This window comes from Malus domestica, chromosome 08 (genome assembly GCF_042453785.1).
Source record: "Malus domestica chromosome 08, GDT2T_hap1".
NCBI classification, from domain to species: Eukaryota; Viridiplantae; Streptophyta; class Magnoliopsida; order Rosales; family Rosaceae; genus Malus; species Malus domestica.
Genome location: NC_091668.1, coordinates 12,844,070 through 12,869,725, shown reverse-complemented (window position 1 = coordinate 12,869,725; position 25,656 = coordinate 12,844,070). Strand labels below are relative to the sequence as shown.

Below are 25,656 nucleotides of genomic sequence, written 5' to 3'. Positions count from 1 at the left end.
AATGAACTTTAGGAAAATCTGAGAATTAATTAGTGCTGTTCAAAGTTAATTTGGGGCATTGTCATCATGGTTTATAGGAAGAATAATTGGAAATCGATTTGTATGCATATGATTCATGTGTGGAGAATAATATTTTAGCTATCCTTTCATCTACATTTCATTCACAACTTAATTTACTTCCTGCCATTTACTTTTGTTTTAATTAAATTCGTCCAAAATCCCCCCCAGTCATTGTTTTGTTGTTAGTTTAACTTAGTTTTCAATTTTAGAAGTTCAATTTGTGTTGATTAGCATCCCTTCTAGTCCCCGAAATAGAACGATCCCTACTTACTCATACTACGATTGCATAATTTATAGGGTTTAATTTGTGTTTTAGTTTCTACCACATTAGAAGGACTTCCATTGACTAGTTCAAATAGTTCTTGACCATGGAACACTCTCTCAATTAGGTTGAGGAGGTCACTCTACGAATTGAAACAATCCGGACGAATGTGGTATACCCGTCTGAGTGAATATTTGACAAGTCAGGGTTATGTGAACAACGAATTATGCCCATGCGTGTTCATAAAGAACTCACATTCTGGACTCCCGCAGAGCTTGAGGAAATTGCCGCACACTTGAAATCGGAATTTGAGATGAAGGATCTTGGGAAAACTCAATACTGTTTCAGCCTGGAGATCGAGCATTGTTCTGATGAAATCTTAGTACATCAATCGAACTACACTCAAAAGGTGTTGCGTCATTTTAATAAGGATAAAGCGAAGCCTTTGAGTACACCCATGGTTGTTCGAACTCTAGATGTTAAACGAGATCCCTTCCGTCCAAAGAATGATGAAGAAGAGATTTTAGAACCCGAAGTTTCTTACCTAAGTGCAATTGGGGCTTTATTGTACTTGGCTCAGTGAACTAGACCTGACATCTCCTTCATTGTGAATCTTTTGGCAAGATACAGCAATGCACCCACACGCAGGCACTGGAATGGTGTTAAAGACATTTTCCGCTACCTCAAGGGTACTGCGGATTTGGACTTGTTCTATACCCGCGAATCTTCAAGTGTTGCCGCTCCATATAGTCCTCGGATTGATTCTCGCCTTGTTGGTTACGCAGATGCTGGATTTCTGTCTGACCCACATAGGGCACGTTCTCAAACGGGTTATGTCTTTACTGTTGGAGACACCGCTATATCTTGGAGGTTTTCCAAGCAAATGCTAGTTGCGACTTCGTCGAACCATGCTGAAATTATCGCCTTGCATGAAGCATCGCATGAGTGCTTTTGGCTGAGAGAAGTTATGGAACATATTCGAATCACTAGTGGTCTTACATCAGTCGTTGACCTTCCTACGACGATTTTTTAAGACAATGCAGCATGTAACGAGCAGTTGAAGAAGGGATACATCAAAGGAGACAACACCAAGCACATAGTGCTGAAGTTCTTTTACTCACACTAGCAGCAGCAGCATCAGAACATTGAAGTCAAGCAAATCTGTTCCCAGGACAATCTGGCCGATCTCTTCACCAAGTCATTGCCCAAGTCTACTTTTCAGAAGCTCGTCCAAGGAATTGGTATGCGTAAATTATCTGAGTTGAATCGCTTGTAGTTCTCTTAAGTATTTAGAAGCATACTCATATGAGCTTAATGTACTCTTTTTTCTACGATTAGGAGCATTTTTCCCACTGGGTTTTTGCTACCTAATGAGGTTTTAATGAGGCACCCATCCTGGGAAGATCATACTCCATTTAGTTCACTACTTTCGTCCTATTTGACATTTGTTTTAGACATTATGCATGCTTCTCACTTTTCTCCTTAGTCTATGGGTTTTCCCCATGCCTTGGGTTTTACCATAGCAAGGTTTTGTGAGTTTTACTACAAATGCTTACTTCAAATAAATTTGAGACTCGCGATCACCAGTTGTACCGTTGACTTCATTAACTATTCTACCTTATCTACTGAAGATTTGATGCGATGGTTTATTGAGTAGTTACACACTCAAGGAGGAGTGTTGCAGTCATATTTAGAATAGGAATGTGATTGTGTAAATCCTAGTAGATATGGGAATGTATCTTATATTCCTATTAGGAGTAGATTACCTATTTAATGTTGTAATCCTAAAGGAAAGGTTTTTACCTATCCTACTACTATAAATAATGGAACAATGGGATGAATCAAACACACCTCACAATTAAATCACTCTCTCTTCTCCCTCAATATTGCCGGCCCCCTCTCTCTCTCTAAACATTAGATCGTTTAATCAAATAGGCGTACAACAGTAAAAGAATTGAATGAAATATTTTATATTAACGAAATCACCTACAAGTTATCTTAGAAAAAAACCTAAACTAATAAATTTAAAATACGTATTAAAATCCTAAAATATGTCCTATAACAGTTGTCTGTTTCCACTTCCAAACGAACGTTGAGGAGTTTGGATGTAGCTTTCAAGTCTTCATGAGTTCACGTGTGGGCACTACAACAATTGACCATATAAAATAAATTTCTTCTACCACAAAAATCAATGATTTATGCATTCAAACCACGATAAATTGACCATATAAAATAAATTTCTGCTGCGATACATTTCTGCTCGAAGTAATCTACCTCATGATTGCTTGAATCTCCCTCATGATTTCCTTGTCACTCATTTCCCTCGACACGCTTAAATCAAACAAAAGAAAATAATGAAACATGATTCAGAAATGAATAAAACAAATTGTAGATTCATGCAACACGGGGGACATATTATTTCCGTCTTCAAATTGAATTGTTGTCATCCCTACTCTTCTCAACGACCTCCCTGCCGGTGTCAATGCTGAAGTTTCACCTCTCAAGAACTTCATTGGTTATCTTGCTCATTATGACCAGAACAACCCTGTAATTTGCCCACTCGAAGGGTTCCCTGATTCAACCTTGGAGCTTCCATGACGCAACTTCTCATCTAAAAGAACCCATCTCATCTCAAAAACCCTATTCAGGCTTTCTGCCAGATGATGAAAAGGATTACCAGGAGGATTATAGAGCACGGCATTAGAAAAAGTCAGCATCAAATTAACCAAGGATTGTATCCAAATTGCTAAATAAAAAGAATTTACAGAACTTCAACATCAAATTAACCAAGCATCAAACCCAACTCAAATTTGTTCACTTCCGAACTATCCGAGTACAAAAAATCACGCCATTGACTTATAACGCAATTTGGCCCCAAATACCACGTAATTACCAAAATCCCAGCGAAACCAAATCGAACCGCGACAAAATAAACCGTGTTGACAAAAAAAAGTCAACATAGGTTCAAGAACTAGATGAACTGTTCATATTGGTTCCGATTCCGATTTTCATGTTGGTAGAACCACTTATAACCAAACCAAACAGAATCGTGGATATAAATAAATAATTAAATTTAATAGTTGATACAGGTGTCACTAAATAAGTGGTGAAACAGTTTGGGCCGAGTGTAGGGTCATTCTCGGCCCGGAAGGCCTTGCGACAAGAATACCATGGATCGTTCAGTACGTGGGCCTCCAAACCTAGGGCGGCTAGGTCATAACGCAAGAGGTCGAATCCTAGTGCAATAAGGAGTCTTGGCAGGACCCGGAAGCGAATCCGGCTCAGGTAAAGGACTAGGTTCACAGTCCTAGTGAAGGTAGGACTGGTCGAGTTGATGCTGATCAGGGGAAGAAAACCTAGTCCGAGTAGGTTTTTAACTCGACCTTGGGGGGAGCCATTGCTATAAGTAGAAGAGGTTGCACATCATTCAAAAGCCCCCTGCAAATCAACACAAAATTGCCTTGCGCAAATTCTCACAACTTGTGATTTTTCTTTTTCCTTTTTGCTGACACATCTTCCGTTGGCATCAACAGCACTGTGGAAGCAACCGGTGATATCTTAAGTCGGCATAGATAGCTCTGTCACCGTAGAATCAATCGGTCTCGCAGTATCTTCCGTTGGCATCAACAGCACTGCGGCGAGAACGGTTGATTACCTATCCAAGTCTCGGTCGAGAAGGGTTTCTGAACCCTTATTGGTCGAGGTCATCTCATCAGCCTTCTTGGCGAAGTGAGGTGTTACATGTTATTACATTCGGCACATTGAAAGCCGAATTTGATATTGAACTTCGTAAGAATAGTAACCTTGTCTTCAGGTTCGAGAGCCCAAGAGGCCGAGACGTGTTCCTTTCTCGGCCGCAATCGCAAGACGTAGAAGTCAGCCGCGCACCCAACGCAACATCAACAAATTTACTCCTCGGCCGAGCTCGGCCGACGAGTTGGCACGCCCCGCATTCACCGAAGGACGTAGTTAGCTTATTAATTACTCGGCCTGCGCGCCACGTAGGCTTTGTAGTTTCTAGGGTCAACAGAAACCCAAACTGGTTTCACCTAGTGTGACAACATTTCTCAATTAGGTCTTTCACTTGCATGATTCACCTATTGAGATAAGGCACATAATTGGGAGGAAAAAAAAAAAAGGTCATTTTCTCTCATAGATCTCCAAATTTGACAATCAGGTCTCGATTTCATATTTTTCTTTGATAGAATGATCTTAAGTGTTCAGTTACATTGGGGTGGTATCTTAACTGGTGGAGATGCACAAGGTAATGTATCAATTTCACTTGAAGCTTACTTGTAGTTTCAGGCTTGGTCAAGCGCGATACAAACCATGTAGTAGGAGTCCCCCAAGTTGCCGAGCTAGGGGATCTGCTGAAAGAGGCAACAGACAAGGTAAGCAATCAGAGCTCCAGGCAATCACTCCTAGATCAGAAGTTTGATTTCGAGTTCCGGCTGATTGTTCTCATTCTCCTTATCTTACAGGCAGCATGAAGGATAAAGAGAAGAAAATGAGTATAGATGATATGAGATACTTTTGCTTTTGAAGAAGTAACTTTCCAGACTTATTCTTGAACTGGGCTGGAGGATTTTCTGGTTTCCTCCAGAGTATAAGGCCGACTGAAGAATTTGAAGGTCAAAACAAGTCCATCAAATCTAGAGTACGTTCGACCCTGCTGATATGGGATACTTTTACTGTTGACAAAGTAGTGGATGTATCGGCACGTGTTCTGTTACGCTTGTCTTCACATGCTTCCTTGTATCCTTCTCACTTGCCCTATCTGTTCCTCAGGCAGATGTGGTATCTTCTCTGGAAGCATAAGATGTTGAAGATGAGTACTCGAGAGCAATGCCAGGTAAGTAATCAGGTAAGGGGTTCCAGGCAGTCAGTTCCTGACTAGAAGCTTGATTCCAAATGCTGACTGATTGCTCTCTTTCTCCTTGTCTTGCAGGTAAGAACAAGGCCAAAGGAAAAGACAAGGAAAAAACATGATATGGGATACTCTTGCTTTTAACCCTGATGATATGAGATATTCTTGCTCTGGTGTAGCTTGTTTGCAGAGGGATTATTGGGGGGAAAGAAAGCTGAGTATTTCGAGAGGCTTCGTTGGGAGTGCCCTCTCAGATATGAGGAAGGGTTGAGCATTTTTGCAGGTCTGCCTGTCCGTTGAGGATGGAGGTCGACATATATAGGAGTTTTCCTAACAACAAGTAGTAATGCTATTCCTTTACCCTGCTTGGTCATAGCACAGTAGTGGGAGCTGCCAGCTTCACGTGTGTCAGAGCACTTTGAAAAAGTGGTCTGTGGTATCTAAAAAGCTGATGTTGCGTGAGAAGATTACAGACAAGCTTTATCCAAGGAGATCTGGCTCTCGAAGTTGAGAAAGCGGTGCCTCTTCGGTTTTCGAACAAGCAATCCTATCGGGGATCTGGCTCTCGAGATTCGGAGAACGGTGCCTCTTCGATTTTTTAGAGAGTAATCCTGCTGGGAGTCTGGCTCTCGAGATTCGGAGAGCGGTGTCTCTTCAATTTTTGAGAAAGTAATCATGTTGGGAGTCTGGCTCTCGAGATTCGGAGAACGGTGCCTCTTCGATTTTGGAGCAAGCAATCTTGTTGGGAGTGTTTTCTCGAATGTGAGTAAAGGTTGGGCATGTTTGCTAGTCTACCTTGCCACGGAGCACAGAGGTTGACACATAGGGACTTTCCAATTATCCAGCAGTGGTGCTGTTTCTTTACCCTTGTGGGTAATAATATGGTAGCTAGACCTTCAAAATTTATGTGTCTAAACTTTGCTAGTGCTGTTTCTTTGCTATTCTTTTACCCTTCTTGGTCATAGCGATGTAGTGGGAGCTGCAAGCTTCATGTGTCTAAACTTTGTCAGAGATCTTTGGCAAAGTTATCTGTGGTACCCATGAGCTGATGGTGCGTGTGGAAAGTGGATGATTGAACAGTAAGATTCACGTGCTTTCTACTTCACCAGAAATCTTCAACAGAATGCCCGTAATTTCAACAAAGCTGAGTATGCATGTGACAGGTGCTGACAAGGCTGAGAAAAGCAGGTGCCTCTTCGATTTCTAAGATCGGCCCTCGTGGTCTCTGAGCAGCCTAGCTTTTGAGAAAGTCAGCACCTCTTCGATTTCTGAGATCGGCCTTCGTGGTCTTTGAGCAGCCCAGCTTTTGAGAAAGCAAACGCCTCTTCGATTTCTGAGATCGACCCTCGTGGTCTCTGAGCAGCCCAGCTTTTGAGAAAGCAAACGCCTCTTGGATTTCTAGGCAGGCGCCTCTTCGATTTCTGAAGCTCCGTCGAGTGTAGATTTTTATAGAGGCTGGCATTAAGTTCCAAAGCACACTTGAATCTTTACAAGTAGAAGCTCCCTTCTTGCACTTCTAATATCTTGATTTGTCCGACCTTTTCTCTCTTCAACACCTTTGAAAATGTCTAGCCCCTCTGACCGTCGTTTTGACTTGAACCTTGTTGAAGAGGCAGCCACGCCTTCTCCAGACAACATATGGCGCCCATCCTTCTTATCCCCTACTGGTCCTCTTACCGTTAAGGATTCCGTGATGAAGAATGATATGACTGCTGCGGTGGTGGCCAGGAACCTTCTCACTCCCAAAGATAACAGACTACTTTCCAAACGGTCTGATGAGTTGGCTGTTAAGGATTCTCTGGCTCTAAGTGTTCACTGTGCAGGTTCTGTGTCTAATATGGCCCAACGCCTATTTGCTCGAACCCACAAAGTTGAATCATTGGCGGCTGAAGTGATGAGTCTTAAACAAGAGATTAGAGGGCTCAAGCATGAGAATAAACAGTTGCACCGGCTCGCACATGACTATGCTACAAACATGAAGAGGAAGCTTGACCAGATGAAGGAATCTGATGGTCAGGTTTTACTTGATCATCAGCGGTTTGTGGGTTTGTTCCAAAGGCATTTATTGCCCTCGTCTTCTGGGGCTGTACCGCGTAATGAAGCTCCAAATGATCAACCTCCGATGCCTCCTCCTACTAGGGTTCTGTCCAGTACTGAGGCTCCGAATGATCCCCCTCTGGTGCCTTCTCTTTCTGGGGCTCTACCGACTGCTGAGACTTTTCCTAAGCAACCTTTGTGAAGGCTCCCTCTTGTTTGTTTATTTTGACTCATGTATATGTACATATTTGTAACTTATCGAAGATATCAATAAATAAGCTTTGCTTCATTTCAACGTATTGTGTTAAATACACCAAAGCCTTCTTCACTGAGTGGGGTCGACTAAATGAATCTTAGAACACCATTGTGCTCGGTCATGTGTCATGTCCTCCGTTAGATCCAAATACTCTAAGTCTTTTCTTAGAGTCTCTTCCAAAGTTTTCCTAGGTCTTCCTCTACCCCTTCGACCCTGAACCTCTGTCCCGTAGTCGCATCTTCTAACCGGAACGTCAGTAGGCCTTCTTTGCACATGTCCAAACCACTGTAATCGATTTTCTCTCAATTTTCCTACAATTTCGACTACTCCTACTTTACCTCAGATATCCTCATTCCTAATCTTATCCTTTCTCGTGTGCCCACACATCCAACGAAGCATCCTCATCTCCGCTACACCCATTTTGTGTACGTGTTGATGCCTCACCGCCCAACATTTTGTGCCATACAGCATCGCCGGCCTTATTGCCGTCCTATAAAATATTCCCTTGAGCTTCAGTGGCAGACGGCAGTCACACAACACGCCGGATGCACTATTCCACTTCATCCAGCCAACTTGCATTCTATGGTTGAGATCTCCATCTAATTCTCCGTTCTTTTGCAAGATAGATCCTAAGTAGCGAAAACGATCGCTCTTTGGTATTTCCTGATCTCCGATCCTCACCCCTAACTCATTTTGGCCTCCATTTGCACTGAACTTGCACTCCATATATTCTGTCTTTGATCGGCTTAGGCGAAGACCTTTAGATTCCAACACTTCTCTCCAAAGGTTAAGCTTCGCATTTACCCCTTCATGAGTTTCATCTATCAACACTATATCATCTGCGAAAAGCATACACCAAGGAATATCATCTTGAATATGTCCTCTTAACTCATCCATTACCAACGCAAAAAGGTAAGGACTTAAGGATGAGCCTTGATGTAATCCTACAGTTATGGGGAAGCTTTCGGTTTGTCCTTCATGAATTCTTACGGCAGTCTTTGCTTCTTCATACATATCCTTTATAGCTTGGATATATGCTACTCGTACTCTTTTCTTCTCTAAAATCCTCCAAAGAATGTCTCTTGGGACCCTATTATACGCTTTTTCCAAATCTATAAAGACCATGTGTAAATCATTTTTCCCATCTCTATATCTTTCCATCAATCTTCGTAAGAGATAGATTGCCTCCATGGTTGAGCGCCCTGGCATGAACCCGAATTGGTTATCCAAAACCCGTGTCTCTTGCCTCAATCTATGCTCAATGACTCTCTCCCAGAGCTTCATTGTATGACTCATTAGCTTAATACCCCTATAGTTCATGCAATTTTGTACGTCGCCCTTATTCTTGTAGATAGGCACCAAAGTGCTCTTTCGCCACTCATTTGGCATCTTCTTCGTTTTCAAAATCCTATTGAAAAGGTCAGTGAGCCATGCTATACCTGTCTCTCCCAAGAGTTTCCACACTTCGATCGGTATATCGTCTGGGCCCACTGCTTTTCTATGCTTCATCTTCTTCAAAGCTACAACCACTTCTTCCTTCCTGATTCGACGATAAAAGGAGTAGTTTCTACACTCTTCTGAGTTACTTAACTCCCCTAAAAAGTCCTCCTTTCATGTCCTTCATTGAAAAGATTATGAAAATAACCTCTCCATCTGTCTTTGACCGCATTCTCTGTAGCAAGAACCTTTCCATCCTCATCCTTGATGCACCTCACTTGGTTTAAGTCCCTTGTCTTCTTTTCCCTTGCTCTAGCTAGTTTATAGATATCCAACCCTCATTCTTTGGTATCTAGTCGCTTATACATGTCGTCATAAGCCGCTAACTTAGCTTCTCTCACAGCTTTCTTCGCCTCTTGCTTCGCTCTTCTATACCTTTCACCATTTTCATCAGTCCTGTCCTTGTATAAGGCTTTACAACATTCCTTCTTAGCCTTCACCTTTGTTTGTACCTCCTCATTCCACCACCAAGATTCCTTTTGGTGTGGAGCATGTTGGAAATGTGCCCTAAAACCAATCATATGATGATACTTTACGGACATTTCAAATGTTAAACTAATCTAGTTTAACATATAAAGGGCAAAGATTATTGTTTGAGCCGTCTCATATAAATGTTATATGCTTAAACGATAAAGTCCAAGGAATATGTGATTGGGAGAATGCAATCTAATGAAGTTAGATTAATGAGACCATTCTTTCGTAGACACATCCTAAATGTTCCTGATCATAGGATTACCAATTGGGCATTGACAGTCCGTTAAGATCAGTACGTACTGTGTCTTCTCTCAGGGAGAGTGACTAGTCTCGAGTCATTGGTGTGTGTGACATCAAGACAAGTACGTAGGTGCTCAATAAGAGAATGAGTTCACTGAACGTGATCAACGAAGAGTTCTTATATTCCATGTCACATGAGAACTCATGGTTGGGATAATGCAAAGTAGTCCTTTGACCTGAGGCATCACAGTTGTCTTGTGGTTAAGTCCTTAATCTTTGATTATGTCTAATTCACCCCCTCGGGGTGTCACGGCATCGTTGGGGTTAAGCCACTTAGTCATGGAGACAAGTGAATGCGCAACAAGGGATCTCTAACCTTCAAACAGTTGAGGGAGAATACTCTATGATATGATTTGGAATCTCTGGCCAGAGTATGAATGAGATTGTGGAATGTGTTCCAAATCACATTCAAGGAAATCATATAAGCAAACGATTCACATTGGATAGTAGACATGAACAAATAAACTATCATACCAAACAATGTGGTCAAGAGTATTAGATTAGAGAAAGACCGTATTGCATTTGTAATCCCGAACTGAATAGGTTCTCTATCCTCTTCTGATTAGCTTGGGTAACCATGACATGCTGCTAGGCGTCAACCATGGTTTGTGGAAGCCCTATACGTGTATAACCACTAAAGGGAGAATTGAAAATTGTTTCAATTCACAATCGATGTAAAATTGTTTTAATCGCCCACTGTCTCGCTAAAAGGAACCTAATGGATCGCACACCATAAAAGGTAGAGATTGAAGATTAAACGGAAATGAGTAAGAATGATTAAATGGTTTAATCATTTATTTATGGCAAGGATTAATTAATATGTTAATTAATCAAACGAATTAGTTCGTTAAAGACTTCGGGATAGTTTTGGACCTTAAGGCCCAATGGGCTTCGAACGTCAAGCCCATTAACTTAAGTTGTATGACAATTTAATGAATAAAGATTCATTAAAGCCCAAAAGCCCATAAATCCCTATATGGCCGGCCATGAAGATGAATTAGGGTTGTTTGGTTATTTAGGTCACTTAAAGAAGTGACTATATAAATGACTTTATAACAAAATATTCATAATGTGATTAAGGGTTTATTTTGGGTGAAAATGGGTGAGAATTGTCTCTCCATTTTCTCTCTAAAGAAGCTAACACCTTGGAGGGTACATCTAGCAATCCTACTACTCCAAGGTCACTCATTTCTTCTACAATCAAACCTTGGTGAAGAGACTTAGAGGTTCTCAATTTTGGGAACTTGGAGAACCTATTCTTCCATCCAAATCCATGGATCTAAGAAGCAAGGAATGAAGGCCCTATCTCTTTGGGTGATTAGCCTTTGCTTATGCAAAGAGGAATCTACAAAGGTATTAATTTCAACTCACTTTGTTTTGAGTTGATTATTGGTTCACCAATCTACTAGGCTTTGAATTTCATGGGTAATGTTTTGTTTTTGAATGCATACAAGCATGATTCCGCCTTTAATTTGTTAATTGCATGCTATAGATGTTATTCAAATGAACATGTTTTTCAAAATAAATCCTTCAAGTGGTATCAGAGCCTAGGTCTAGTAGTTGGTGAATCCTTTTGGGTTTTGTAGTTCATAAGTTTATGATTTAAAAGTTGTAATTGTTACAAGCTTTATTCTTGCTTCTTTGAATGTAAATTTTGTTTGAAAATTTGTCATCTCAAATGTTGTAGATGTAGTTCATATGAGGATGAATATTGGAGCTAAAATTTGGTGCCATGATTTTGGGGATTTTCGGCCAAATCCAAAGGGTGATTTTTTGGGTTCATGTTTGTCTTGTTAAAAATGTTTTAAGGTGACTTTTGGAACCCCTAAGTACCCTAGGATGTTAACACCATTTTGAATGGTGAAAATTTGAGTTTTATGGCTTGAAAACATTCATGGAGCTCTTATGGGTTTTCATGGATGTTCTTCATTGTTCTTGATGTTCTTGCCAAGAACAAAAAGGTTTTGTGTTTTGATTCAAAGTTTTGAATATTTCATAAAGTTTATGTTATATGTTTTACAAATGATTTATCATGTATTTAAAGTGTTAAATATTTGAATAAATGATGATGGAAACATCAATCATCAAAACATATATTAATTTTATGAAAGTATAATATTTGAATAAATGATGATGGAAACATCAATCATCAAAACATATATTAATTTTATGAAAGTATTTAAAGTGTTAAATATTTGTATAAATGATGATGGAAACATCAATCATCAAAACATATATTATTTTTATGAAAGGTGAAAGCACTACTTGATTGTTTTTGACAAAACTAATAAATCAAAACACCCATCACTCATTTTTATCCCTAAAAACCGGTCACCCTAATAAAATAGGGTATTTTTGGGGCTTTTATGCAATTACATAAAGTTTTGATACTTTTGTGTATTTGTACTTTGACCCGAAAGTTTACGTTTTGACGTTAAGGCCTAAAAACGCTAAAGGACAAATTGTTTTGCTCCTTTAATGAAGTTTTGAATTTATTTAAATTTTGGGTTCTAGTTGTATTTACATGAAGTAGTGACTTTTGTGTTTTTACAAAGTGACCCCAAAAGTTTATGTTTTCGCAATATGGCCCAAAAAGTTGTGGTTATTGCATGATGGCCCAAATAGGATGAGAACAAAATTGTTTTGTCTCTTTAAATGAGAATTGGATTTTCAATTTGTTTAGCTCCACTTAAATCAATTTTATGGATACAAAAACCAAATGAAAATGTTGCATTCAATTAATTAGTTAAAGCGTTAATTAATTAAAGGATGATTATGAACCTAAGCCTAATATAATTGAGCTATGTGAAAGGCGTTTCAAATTTGTTTGAACCATGGGAATGTGTAGATTAGATTTTGGTTGTAATTTGATTTAATCAAATGTTGTAAAAGGGCATAAGTCCTTCTTTACTTTAAGGTAATTTGTTTTATGCAAATGTTGTAATGAGCATAAGCTCATCCTTTACTTTGAAGTATTTCTTTCTTGCTTTATATGATATGCATGAAAATGAAGTAATTGGGTCCAACGCCCCTAAGACAACACGCCTTAATGTGATTAAACGCGTAACTAAAATCAATCTCCATCCCTAGACCGAGATTCAACACAAGGCTCGTGTTGAATCTAAACAAAGGTTCATAGTCATCCTAAGGCCCTAAGGCAACTATATAGTCCATTAAATGAATGCAAAGGTTATGTTAGTAGTATCATATACTCTTGCTTTAAAAACCGTTTTATAAGCATAGTGGGAGTATTATATACAACTAAAACAATCCAATGGACCAATAGTTGTAATAGGACCAAAATTGTTTTAATAGAGATTAAAATGTATATTTGTATGTGATGAGACCTAAAACCCTCAACCAAACCATTATTAAGTTGATAAGCGTGAGAGTGCTTAGAACACTCTTTCGTAGGCCTTCCACCGTGGTGGTTCCAATCGTTTATGACTTGTACACCGGCTTCACCCTATCATGGGGGAGTACAAAGTGCATGCTTATACTCAGGAGGAATCCATAAACATATGATGAGGTTAGTGTAGGCAACGAGGATAGCCGACATCGTATCATCGTGAGGCTATTCTTGAACCCCTTCACAAACTAAGCATGGTGGGAATGACTTAACTAAGTGCAATGGAACCAACATCATATCATTGTGAGGTGACATTCTCTAGAGGCCAAATAAGATGGGTACTTGCATTAGTTGCAAATGAGTAAGCGTACTCTCTCATTATTATTGTTGCTAGCCATATATCGTATCATCGTGAGGTGGGCTTGGTAATAGTGAGCCTCCCATAACCTACTAAGAGTTTCATCCAAAACTCTCGAATTCCAATGAGGGATATGGAATTTGCCAAAAATAGTGGGTGATGCTATTTGATTTAAAGACCCGAATCAAATGGCTTAAAATCAATCAATTTATATACGTTATGTATTTGTTTACCAATATATTTGCAAACGCTATCCAACACTTGACAAATAAAAGCCGAACGTTTAGTTTACGGACTTGGTACTACAAAACCATAGATTGTCTTTAATGGCTTGTAAAAGTACCTAAGTAGTCTCATCCTCACAATCTTCCTATTGATAATGTATCATTAGAAGAATATGTTAGAAAAGGTCTATCATAGAGAGGACAACACTTTTAATGTCATAATTCTTCAATTATAAATTGTTGTATGAAGAAATAAGAGTTGCTTTGAACAACCCTTAGTCAATACAAACACTTAGTGCTTATTTCTTTGTTAATTGAACAAAGAACTTGAGAAGTAAGCACAAGGGCATGGACACTTTATGTGCCATGATTCTTCACTTACAAATTGTTGTATGAAGAAATGAGAGTTGCCTTGTACAACTCTTGAAAGTTTGTAATTATGTTTAGAACATAATGGTTGGTTGACAAAAATAGTCCATTAACATGGACTTATGATGATTTTGAATCATTGAGTGTTGAAGTGTTAAACCACTTAACGAGACGGAAACTAGGCAAGGACTTTACCTTTGTTTCCCTATCCTAATGGTTCACTAAGTTTATGGTAAACTATGTAGTGAACAATAACCACATACTCTCCAAATTGTTTGATGTGTATAACACAATTGAAAAAGGTTTCAAGAGAGATAGTGGGAGTTTAGGGACCATGACTAATGTAGTCAAAGGTGAAAGTCAAATAAAGAAGATAAATAACTCCAAGGGAACAAACTTTCTTTATGAAAGGATGGACATTGGAAGGGGTATTTGCAAGAAATGTCTTGCAAGTGTCAAGAACACACCTTTCGAAGGTGTTGAAAAATGTTCTTGAAAAGTTCAAAACAGTTGGTTCTTCTACTTGAATGCATGATTTCGTATTAGTAACTATGTTTTACAAATCGTTGTAAAAGTGTGACTAATAAGAAGTAGAAGATATATGAGAGAAGAAAAGGTGCTTCACATACGGAACGTGAATAAGATATAGATCTCTGCGAAAGCAGATAGTACTTACTTCCTCATATGAACTACCAAAGAAATTGGATTATAGTAATCTAATTGATTGTCTCTATAGTAGAGATAATATGGTAGTGTTAACTGTTTAGAAAATAATGATGCTTAAAACCCAAAAGGTTGCAAGGTAGTGACTAATCCCAACTAAAGTTGTGATACCTCTAAAAACATAAATTACGAGTTGGTCATAGATGGACGCTTTGGATCGTTAGATCCGGATCCAATACCTTCTTGTTAAAATTGTATGGAGGCGAAATGTTCGAATCTTTATTCTTTTGGAAAGAAGAAAGAATCACAAAGTTGTTGAGGTTAATTCACTTAGATGTTAGTGGCACTTGTCCACAACATAATACTACTCATGTTATATGACATTCACCGAAGATCACTCTCGGTTGGACTATAGTTTATTTTGAATAAACACAAGTCCGAATACTTTGCAAAAGGTTTCAAAGAATTCAAGAAATGTAAATAGATGAGTAAGATATCTAAAGTATTTACCTCCTTAGATTTGATCCAAGGAAAGGTAACACTTTAGATGAGTTTCCTTGAAAGATATCAAGGAAAATAGCATCATAAGATAATGTATTTCTCCATTAGGAGAAGAACGAACTCAAATAAGATTTAGTTCGTTAAATGTTATCTATTACCCATATATAGGATATATACTTCTAAAACAATATGATTGTCAATGAGAAGATCTTCCAATATTTTCATGACTCCATAAGATGTAGTTGGAAAAGAAAGACAAATCTTAAGCATGTTAAAGATTTGGGGTTGTGTGCTAATAAGCAATATTTGTTTGATAACAATCTTGTAGGATATCCTTAAAATAACTTTTGGATATCGCTTCTATAAACCAACTAACAAATGTTGTTTTGTTGGGTAGTTCATTGTAATTCTACAATGTGATTTGCCTAAAAGCAAATGAACGAGAGATAGAACTCAAAGAATGGGTTCTTTGAGAGACAAGATAGTAATCAACAAATATAACAACCTAGTTCCTATACCACAAGCTCCAAGGTAGTCGATAAGAATGAAAATCCTTATACACTGAGTGCATATACGATATATACTCAAGGAAATGGTAAAGTACCATTTGACTCGAAATAATGAAACCTTCATAGCTAATTGGTAGCTTAAGGTGACTACAATCAAAGAAAATGGTTGACTTTGAAGAAACCATCTTTGAGATAGTCTTAGTTTCAATTAATTCGAAGATTGCTAGCTACAACTAAATGGTGATTCAATGTTTGGACATTATTGAGATAGTCTTGATAATATATGTCTAAAACTATGAATCACAAGACATGTAAGTTGTAGAGATCCATCCATCATGGATCTTAGCAAGCTAGTGGGAGCTATTTGCATCTTATGAGAAAAAGATCAAATCGTTTGATTGCTTATAAAGATGTAAATGAATCTTTTGTTTACTAGGTTTACAAAAGATTAGTGGGAGTTAATCATGTTCCTAAAATTTAAAATATATATGATATATTAATTTTGGAAATGAAAAGAATACTTCTTCGTTAAAGTTATGACTTTAATACATTATATGAAGATAGAATGTATATGGGAGATATAGTCTATATACATGGGATGGAAATCTATAATGATATATTTCATGATATAATTGGATTATATCAATCCCTAATAATAGACAATGGATGCTAGGAAGTTTCTCATATGATGATAAACTTCAATAAGAAGGACGATTCTAGTGAGACTAGCAAGTTGCCCTTCTCAAAGGGAACGTACCCTTTGACTCCCATAGAAATAATGCGTAAATTGAATCCTTTATGCATAAGCAGAAAGGTGATTTATGTATTTCATATTGTATGAAAAACATTGATATGAGTTGTACCTAGAACGGTACAAGACGATATCAATACAAGCCCAGGATCAGAACCATGGCAACTGTCAAGTGAGTCCTTAAGTATTTAAGAAATACTAAAGGATAAATTCCTCAAAGATCGAGGAAGAATTAGAGTAACGTAATGGAAGCGTAAATGTATTAGATTATGAATCTAATCCATCATTGGATGTTTCTTCATTATGAATGAAGAGATAAACAAATATCTCTTTATTATGACTAAAGAGATATTTGGATGGAAACATTAAAGTAATGACTTTAGCGTGTTCCATTATGAATGCAAGATATATTGCCATATAGAAGTTTACAACAATGTTGTTTGGATGGGAAAGTTCATTTATGAACTCTCTATTCGATTCCAACCAGAAAGTGTATGACACTAATGGGGCGATAGCTCAAGCCTGGGAATCAAGGTCTCATCAAGATCCGAACACAAATGAGAGACTGAACCACATGATTGAGAATCATGTATAATGGTGACGTCGTTATTCTCAAGGTTGCTTCTGTGGATAACACATATAGATATCCATTGACTAGGCCTACTACTCAGCCATTTATGAAATGACTACAGAAGAGGTATCATCACTGATGACCAATGCTGATTGGCTCTAGTGCAAGTGGGAGATTGTTGGAAATGTGCCCTAAAACCAATCATATGATGATACTTTACGGACATTTCAAATGTTAAACTAATCTAGTTTAACATATAAAGGGCAAAGATTTTTGTTTGAGCCGTCTCATATAAATGTTATATGCTTAAACGATAAAGTCCAAGGAATATATGATTGGGAGAATGCAATCTAATGAAGTTAGATTAATGAGACCATTCTTTCGTAGACACATCCTAAATGTTCCTGATCATAGGATTACCAATTGGGCATTGACAGTCCGTTAAGATCAGTACGTACTGTGTCTTCTCTCAGGGAGAGTGACTAGTCTCGAGTCATTGGTGTGTGTGACATCAAGACAAGTACGTAGGTGCTCAATAAGAGAATGAGTTCACTGAACGTGATCAACGAAGAGTTCTTATATTCCATGTCACATGAGAACTCATGGTTGGGATAATGCAAAGTAGTCCTTTGACCTGAGGCATCACAGTTGTCTTGTGGTTAAGTCCTTAATCTTTGATTATGTCTAATTCACCCCCTCGGGGTGTCACGGCATCGTTGGGGTTAAGCCACTTAGTCATGGAGACAAGTGAATGCGCAACAAGGGATCTCTAACCTTCAAACAGTTGAGGGAGAATACTCTATGATATGATTTGGAATCTCTGGCCAGAGTATGAATGAGATTGTGGAATGTGTTCCAAATCACATTCAAGGAAATCATATAAGCAAACGATTCACATTGGATAGTAGACATGAACAAATAAACTATCATACCAAACAATGTGGTCAAGAGTATTAGATTAGAGAAAGACCGTATTGCATTTGTAATCCCGAACTGAATAGGTTCTCTATCCTCTTCTGATTAGCTTGGGTAACCATGACATGATGCTAGGCGTCAACCATGGTTTGTGGAAGCCCTATACGTGTATAACCACTAAAGGGAGAATTGAAAATTGTTTCAATTCACAATCGATGTAAAATTATTTTAATCGCCCACTGCCTCGCTAAAAGGAACCTAATGGATCGCACACCATAAAAGGTAGAGATTGAAGATTAAACGGAAATGAGTAAGAATGATTAAATGGTTTAATCATTTATTTATGGCAAGGATTAATTAATATGTTAATTAATCAAACGAATTAGTTCGTTAAAGACTTCGGGATAGTTTTGGACCTTAAGGCCCAATGGGCTTCGAACGTCAAGCCCATTAACTTAAGTTGTATGACAATTTAATGAATAAAGATTCATTAAAGCCCAAAAGCCCATAAATCCCTATATGGCCGGCCATGAAGATGAATTAGGGTTGTTTGGTTATTTAGGTCACTTAAAGAAGTGACTATATAAATGACTTTATAACAAAATATTCATAATGTGATTAAGGGTTTATTTTGGGTGAAAATGGGTGAGAATTGTCTCTCCATTTTCTCTCTAAAGAAGCTAACACCTTGGAGGGTACATCTAGCAATCCTACTACTCCAAGGTCACTCATTTCTTCTACAATCAAACCTTGGTGAAGAGACTTAGAGGTTCTCAATTTTGGGAACTTGGAGAACCTATTCTTCCATCCAAATCCATGGATCTAAGAAGCAAGGAATGAAGGCCCTATCTCTTTGGGTGATTAGCCTTTGCTTATGCAAAGAGGAATCTACAAAGGTATTAATTTCAACTCACTTTGTTTTGAGTTGATTATTGGTTCACCAATCTACTAGGCTTTGAATTTCATGGGTAATGTTTTGTTTTTGAATGCATACAAGCATGATTCCGCCTTTAATTTGTTAATTGCATGCTATAGATGTTATTCAAATGAACATGTTTTTCAAAATAAATCCTTCAGAGCAGAGCCCTTGGACTCTCCTAATACCTCTTTTGCTACTTTTAGGATACAACTAGCCATGGAATCCCACCTTTGGCTAGCTTCCCCCTCTCTATCCCACCCATACTGGGTGATTACTTTCTCTTTGAAAATGGCTTGTTTTTCTCCTTTTAGATTCCACCATCTAGTCCTTGAGCACTTCCAAGTCTTGTTCTTTTTTCTCACTCTTTTGATATGTACATCCATCACCAACAAGCGATGTTGATTAGCCAAGCTCTCTCCCGGTATAACTTTGCAATCCTTACAAGTTATACGATCCCTTTTCCTCATTAGAAGAAAATCTATTTGTGTTTTTGACGACCCACTCTTGTAGGTGATCACATGTTCTTCTCTCTTCTTAAAGAAGGTGTTGGCTAAGAAGATATCATATGCCATTGCAAAATCCAAGATAGCTTCCCCATCCTCGTTTCTCTCCCCAAAACCATGGCCACCATGAAAACCTCCATAGTTGCATGTCTCCCTGCCCACGTGTCCATTTAAATCTCCTCCTATAAATAACTTCTCCGTCTGGGCAATTCCTTGCACCAAGTCTCCAAGGTCTTCCCAAAATTTCTCCTTCTAACTCGTATCCAACCCTACTTGAGGTGCGTACGCACTAATTACATTGATGAGTTCTTGTCCTATTACAATCTTGATTGCCATGATTCTATCTCCTACCCTCTTGACATCTACAACATCTTGTGTCAAGGTCTTGTCCACGATGATGCCAACACCATTTCTCGTTCTATTTATGCCCGAATACCAAAGTTTAAACCCTGAGTTTTCTAGATCCTTTGCCTTAAGACCAACCCACTTAGTTTCTTGTAGGCACATAATATTTATCCTTCTCCTCACCATAACTTCCACTACTTCCATAGATTTTCCCGTTAAGGTTCCTATATTCCACGTTCCTAAACGCATTCTACTCTCTTGAACTCTACCCTTCTGTCCTAGCTTCTTCACCCTCCCCCGTCCAATAGGATCAAAGTACTTCTTTTGTGTAACCTGTGTAAAGTTGATAGGAGCATATGCTCCCAAACAACTTTGAGTGGAGTCATTCGAAAAGAAGTTTCTATGGCCCCCTTGCTCATTTAACACTGCATCCGGGTGCCGATGGAGATACAGCGACCCTTGCTCACTTATCACTGTGCTCGGGCCACACAGCGCACCACTTACGGGTGACGCCCTAGCTTTAGCGCAATTTCATTCTGGATTCATTTTCATAAAATATATTTTTCATATAACTGTTAGTAAAGTGAGAAAGTTATTGCTCCATATAAGAGCAACTCAACCGGAGGCTATAGCCCAGTGGACAGGCCACCCAAAAAACCCAATAGCCTCCCCCCTTGCTCCAGCCCATGCGAGCGATTGGGCTCGGCGAAGGCCCAGTGTACAGGCCAGGCAGGAATCCACAATCCGAGAGCCTAAGGGCTAGCTGATGCAAGGTTGACGTAATGGCAATGCCAGTCACGTTATAAAATTAATAAAAAAATAAAAAAATGTAAAAAATTTATAAAAAGGTAAAAAAATTAAAAATGTAAAAAATTAATAAAAAATCCGAAAAATTATTTTTGTCAGTTAATTTTAGCTAGTTAGTTTGTTAAGTTTTTATTTTTGTTTGAGTCTTGTTTTGCTTGAGGACAAGCAAAAAGCTAAGTTTGGGGGTATTTGATGAGTAGTTTTTATATTATATATTTTACCCTAATCTTAGTATATTTTGGTTAATATATTGGAAGAATTTTGATACTTTGAATTGTATTTTCAATATAGAACTTTCGACTTCCTCTAGAGCAAAACAGGACCAAATGGACGAATTTTGGAGTAATTCCAATTGGAGGACGTTCGTGAGTCACTTAGCTTGATCGTATCAAAATTTGGGATTTTTTCACCAAGCGGTGGTTTTCTGGCGATGAAATAAAGAAGCAGTGCGCAGTGCTGGAAAGTGACGTTTTTGGGCTTAATTTGCGTTTTTGGAGCCTAAGATGACCTCGGATGGGTTCGTGGCCTTCTGGAAAAGTGTTCAGAATAGTCCAAACATTAAATCCAGCTATATTGGGCCAGTTTTGGAGCAGCTTATGGGCCAAAACGTGGCTGTTCAGTTTTTAGACGAATTTTATTATTTAATTTAGGGTTTTGTTTGCTAGGGTTTGGGTGGTGGCTTAGCAAATATATTGCTTGGCCGTCTACAGTTTTGAGTACGCTTTATTTTATACAATATTGGAGACAGAGAGAAGTGCTAGGGTTTTGAAGATTTTCTACTTGAAGGTGTTTTCAATCCTTTTCTTAATGGATATTTCTATGATTTCAATTATGAATATGCAGAACTAATTTCTTTTGCTAGGGCGAAGCCTTGAGCCTTAGCATGAATATGTGATTTTTATTTAATTGCTTATGATCGATTGCATGCGTACTTTGAATTGTTAATCACCGGGATAAAAACTATCTAATTGTCGTAATGCCTCATCACCATTAGGATCTTTAGAAAAGTAATTTGATGCAATTTTGGTCGGAAGGTTCCCTGAAATTGACGCTGGCTTCTTGTGATTAATAATTGTAATTTCTCTTAGGATGAATATCACGTCTTAAGGATTGCATGGTTTTTCAAAGGATTTTCATAAAGCATAATGAGTCTTTCATGTTCATATTTGATCCGAACGTCCGGACGGGTTGCATGTTAGATATACGTTCTACGTTGGAGGTTCCAAGTAGAATATGAATTAGGAAAATCTAACCTTCAAAGTGGTATGTGTAGATCATAAGTAATGGGTAAAAATTCATAGGATTACTAGGTGATGGTGGAACCCTAGTGCCTTCTCAATTTGATTTTCTCAAAATTGTTTTTTTCTCTAGTCCTAATATTGCAAATTGTCTTATCATTAATAGTTAAATTCGTTTTTAATTTAAGTAGGTTATAAAATCAATCATCTAAATTTCTACTTTACAATCATTAATTGGAATCTGATTTGTTTTGAATTATTTAATAATCCCTGTGGAGAATGACCTTGCGAAATCCGTTTATACTACAATAACCTTGTGATTCTTGCAAGTAAAATAGAAGGTTTTTATCGCATTCCCATATGCAGTAAAAATCCTATCAAGAAAATGGCGCCGTTGCCGGGGATTATTTAAAATAATCCCTACGAATCAGATTATTTAAAATGGCGTTTATAATTCCAGAGGCAGGTCTGCCCCTGGGTGATTCACTGACTGCCCATACCACAAATATACCCAGTTGCATCACATATCCGGCAGTGGAGGAAGGGACTGCATTTGAAATAAAACAGCACATGTTGAATATTCTACCTACGTTTCATGGGTTGTCATCTGATGATCCTAACATGCACATTGCAGAATTTTTAATGGGGTGCAAAAACATTTTGGTGAGAGGATTTTCAGCTGAATCTATTAAGCTGCGGTTATTTCCATACACTCTAAAAGATCAGGCAAGAAGATGGCTGCTCACACTCCCATCAGGAAGCATTACAACTTGGGCCCAACTCAGTGAAAAATTTTTAAACAAGTATTATCCGGCTTCTAAGACCCTTGACATGAGAACTCAAATTTTATCTTTTGCCCAAAAACCAAATGAAGAGTTTCATGAGGCGTGGGAGCGATTTAAGGAGTTGATTAGAAAATGTCCACATTCGGGTATTAACACTACTGATCAAATGCACATATTTTTCAGAGGGTTGAATATGACTACAAAAACTCTTGTCAACGCTTCATGCGGAGGTACGTAGAAAGACAAAAATGCACAAGAGGCTTGTTTGTTATTTGAAAAAATGGCTGAAGATACTCAGCAGTGGGCAGTGGAGCAACCACAATCTAGGTCAGCTTTTGAGATACCAAATGGTTCTCCATATGTTACAGCACAAATTGAAAAAATGGAGAAAAGGCTAGAAGCAAAATTTGACATGTTATTACAGAGAATGCCAGGTTCACAGGTTGCTGTACAGCAGCCTTTACAAGCTGCCTGCAGCATTTGCAACTTGACAAATCATGATTTTTTGAGCTGTCCACATAAAGATGCTTATCCGGAATTTACAGCAGAGCAGGTTAATTCATTTAACAATTTCCAGCGTCCCCGATATGACCCGTATTCTAATTTCTACAACCCAGGTTGGAGAGATCATCCTAATTTAAGGTGGGACAAGGAACAGCACACTAGGCCTCAATTTCAACAGCAGGTACAGCAACCTGCTGCACCTAAGGCTGCTTGGGAAGTTGCAATTGAAAAATTGGCAAATACTACCACTCAAGAAATTCAAAATCTACATGCAGCAGTGAAAAACATCGAAAAACAGATGGGGCAGATTGCTTTACAGGTTTCAGAAAGAGCTCCGGGTACATTTCCTAGTCAAACAGTACCTAATCCAAGAGGACGAGAAGAATGCAATGCTATACGGACTCTACGGTCTGGCAAAAGTTACAACAACAAACATGAAAATTCTGTTGGGAATTCACAGGCAGCAGAACTACCCCAAACTAAATCTGCAATTATTGAAGATTCTGAAATTTCTGCAGATTCTGGGCAGTCCCAAGACAGATCCGAAAATACTGTAGAAGCTTCCACAAAAACTGCAGAACGTGTTTACGAACCCCCTATGCCGTATCCAGAAAGGTTGAGACCTAAAGCTAAAGATCAACAGTTAGCAGATTTTATGAAAACTTTGGCTAAAGTTCAAATTAATCTGCCGTTAATTGATGCCATCAAGAACATTCCGTCTTATGCCAAGTTTTTGAAGGATGTTTGCACAAAGAAAAAGAAGCTTGTTGATTTTGAGAAAGTGATTCTTACAGAACAATGCAGTGCGGTCTTATTACATAAATTGCCTCCAAAGAAAAAAGATCCAGGGAGTTTTACTATCTCTTGCACCATTGGAAATTGTGATTTTAGTAGTGCTTTAATTGATTTAGGTGCTAGTGTAAACTTAATGCCATATTCTGTTTTCAAACGTGTAGGTGAAGGAGAGCTGAAGCCAACCTCCAGTATTATTCAATTGGCTGACCGTTCAATTACCTACCCTAGAGGAGTCATTGAAGATGTTATTGTGAAGGTTGACAATTTATATTTACCAGCTGATTTTATGGTGTTGGACATGGATGAGGATTTGACAACGCCCATTATTTTGGGCCGCCCATTTCTGGCAACAGCCCGAACTCTTATTGATGTTGAAGCCGGAACATTAACATTCCGAGTTGAAAATCAAACTGTTGTTTTCAAGTTATTTGAAGCAAGCATACATTCAGGTGACAAGCAAGAATGCATGCGTGTTGATGCATTGGATGGTTTACCAAGTGCCAAGTTTATGAACAGATCATCAACTGACCATCTGTCCATAAAGCCCCCGAATTTAACTCCTGATTTTACAAGTCCTAAACCACAGCAGCAAAGGGTGCTACATGAAGACCAGCCAATGAACACATTGAAAAAACATGAAAATTTGCCAAGCAGCCCAAATTTTAAGAAAATACAGCCTGGTAAAGAAGTGTGGTTATTAAGTTCAGATTTCAAGTCATTTCCAGGGAAACAAGAGTCTAGATGGAAAGGCCCTTTTCTGGTTACTAAAGTTTTTCAGAATGGTAATGTGAACATTAAGACTAAGGGCACAGATTTCTCATTGAAGGTGACCAAACATCAACTAAAACCATGCATAGAGAAATTTGGTGTAGGCGAGTCTTTGACTCTAAAGGCACCAATGATCTAGCCACCGGACTTCCGCAACGTCTAGCTACAGACTTAAAATAAAGCGCTTATTGGGAGGCAACCCAATTTTTCTAAACTCTTTCTTAATTTTAATTTTCTTTTGATTTTCTCTTTAATATAAAAAAATAAAAAATAAAACATACATACAAAAAATAAAAAAAAAATAAAAAAACAAAATTTGAAAAAAATGGAAGATTGCATATTGATTTTATTTACCCAGTTTATTTGATTTTATTTTAATTTTTTTGACGCATATTGGTTAATTGCAGGTTGCGAACGTGGAAAATAAAGCGCGTCCTATGCTGGAATCCTGCACCCAGCAGCAAGTCTATCGTTCACATCAACCACATCTACACTATGTTGGAAATTTAAAGCAGTCCACATAAAAAGCCATTCACAGATGCAAGTTTGGGGGTGATTGTTGCAGATCCAGCACATAAACAGAATTTAGAGCAGTTAATTTCTGAAGCTCAGTTTTGCGATGCATGGAGGAAGCACAATTAAATCACAGATCCATACACCACAGAACTGAGTACAGATATTATTACCAGATCTACAACAACTACACTTGCAGGGATTCGAATTTTACCTCCCAGATGCATCGATCTGGGTCATGCGGCCTGTGCTGTTTTCCTCCGTTGCTCTTGTGTGTTTACTTCTGTGTCCTTGGCTCTATCATGGATCCGTATACCCCTACATAAAGACCAACAACATGAGTACATACAGGTTACATATGGCATTCAAATGAACTGTTGTTGAACTTGTAAATGTTGAGCTTAGCAAAAGCAGACGAACGAGATCTGTACCTATATGACATACAGAGGCCGCGACAGTTGCTGTTGATTTTGCTTTCTGGGACTATTAGACCGGCAGTTTAAGCTTGTTTTCTCA

General features: G+C 38.3%; 2 protein-coding genes and 1 non-coding gene across 3 annotated transcripts; 2 read left to right on the top strand and 1 right to left on the bottom strand.

The window, feature by feature from the left end:
• The first annotated feature begins 554 nt into the window (after positions 1-554).
• LOC139198040 (uncharacterized mitochondrial protein AtMg00810-like) lies at positions 555-905 on the top strand. The gene has a single exon (XM_070826278.1). It carries the CDS (start codon positions 555-557, stop codon positions 903-905), a length of 351 nt encoding a protein of 116 aa, XP_070682379.1.
• A 21,698-nt stretch (positions 906-22,603) lies between these two features.
• On the bottom strand, positions 22,604-22,708 carry LOC139198489 (small nucleolar RNA R71). The gene has a single exon (XR_011584017.1). It is a non-coding gene; the product is annotated as a small nucleolar RNA R71 (small nucleolar RNA).
• A 132-nt stretch (positions 22,709-22,840) lies between these two features.
• Positions 22,841-24,766, top strand: LOC139198039 (uncharacterized). Its single transcript, XM_070826277.1, has one exon. It carries the CDS (start codon positions 22,841-22,843, stop codon positions 24,764-24,766), a length of 1,926 nt encoding a protein of 641 aa, XP_070682378.1.
• The last annotated feature ends 890 nt before the right edge of the window (positions 24,767-25,656 follow it).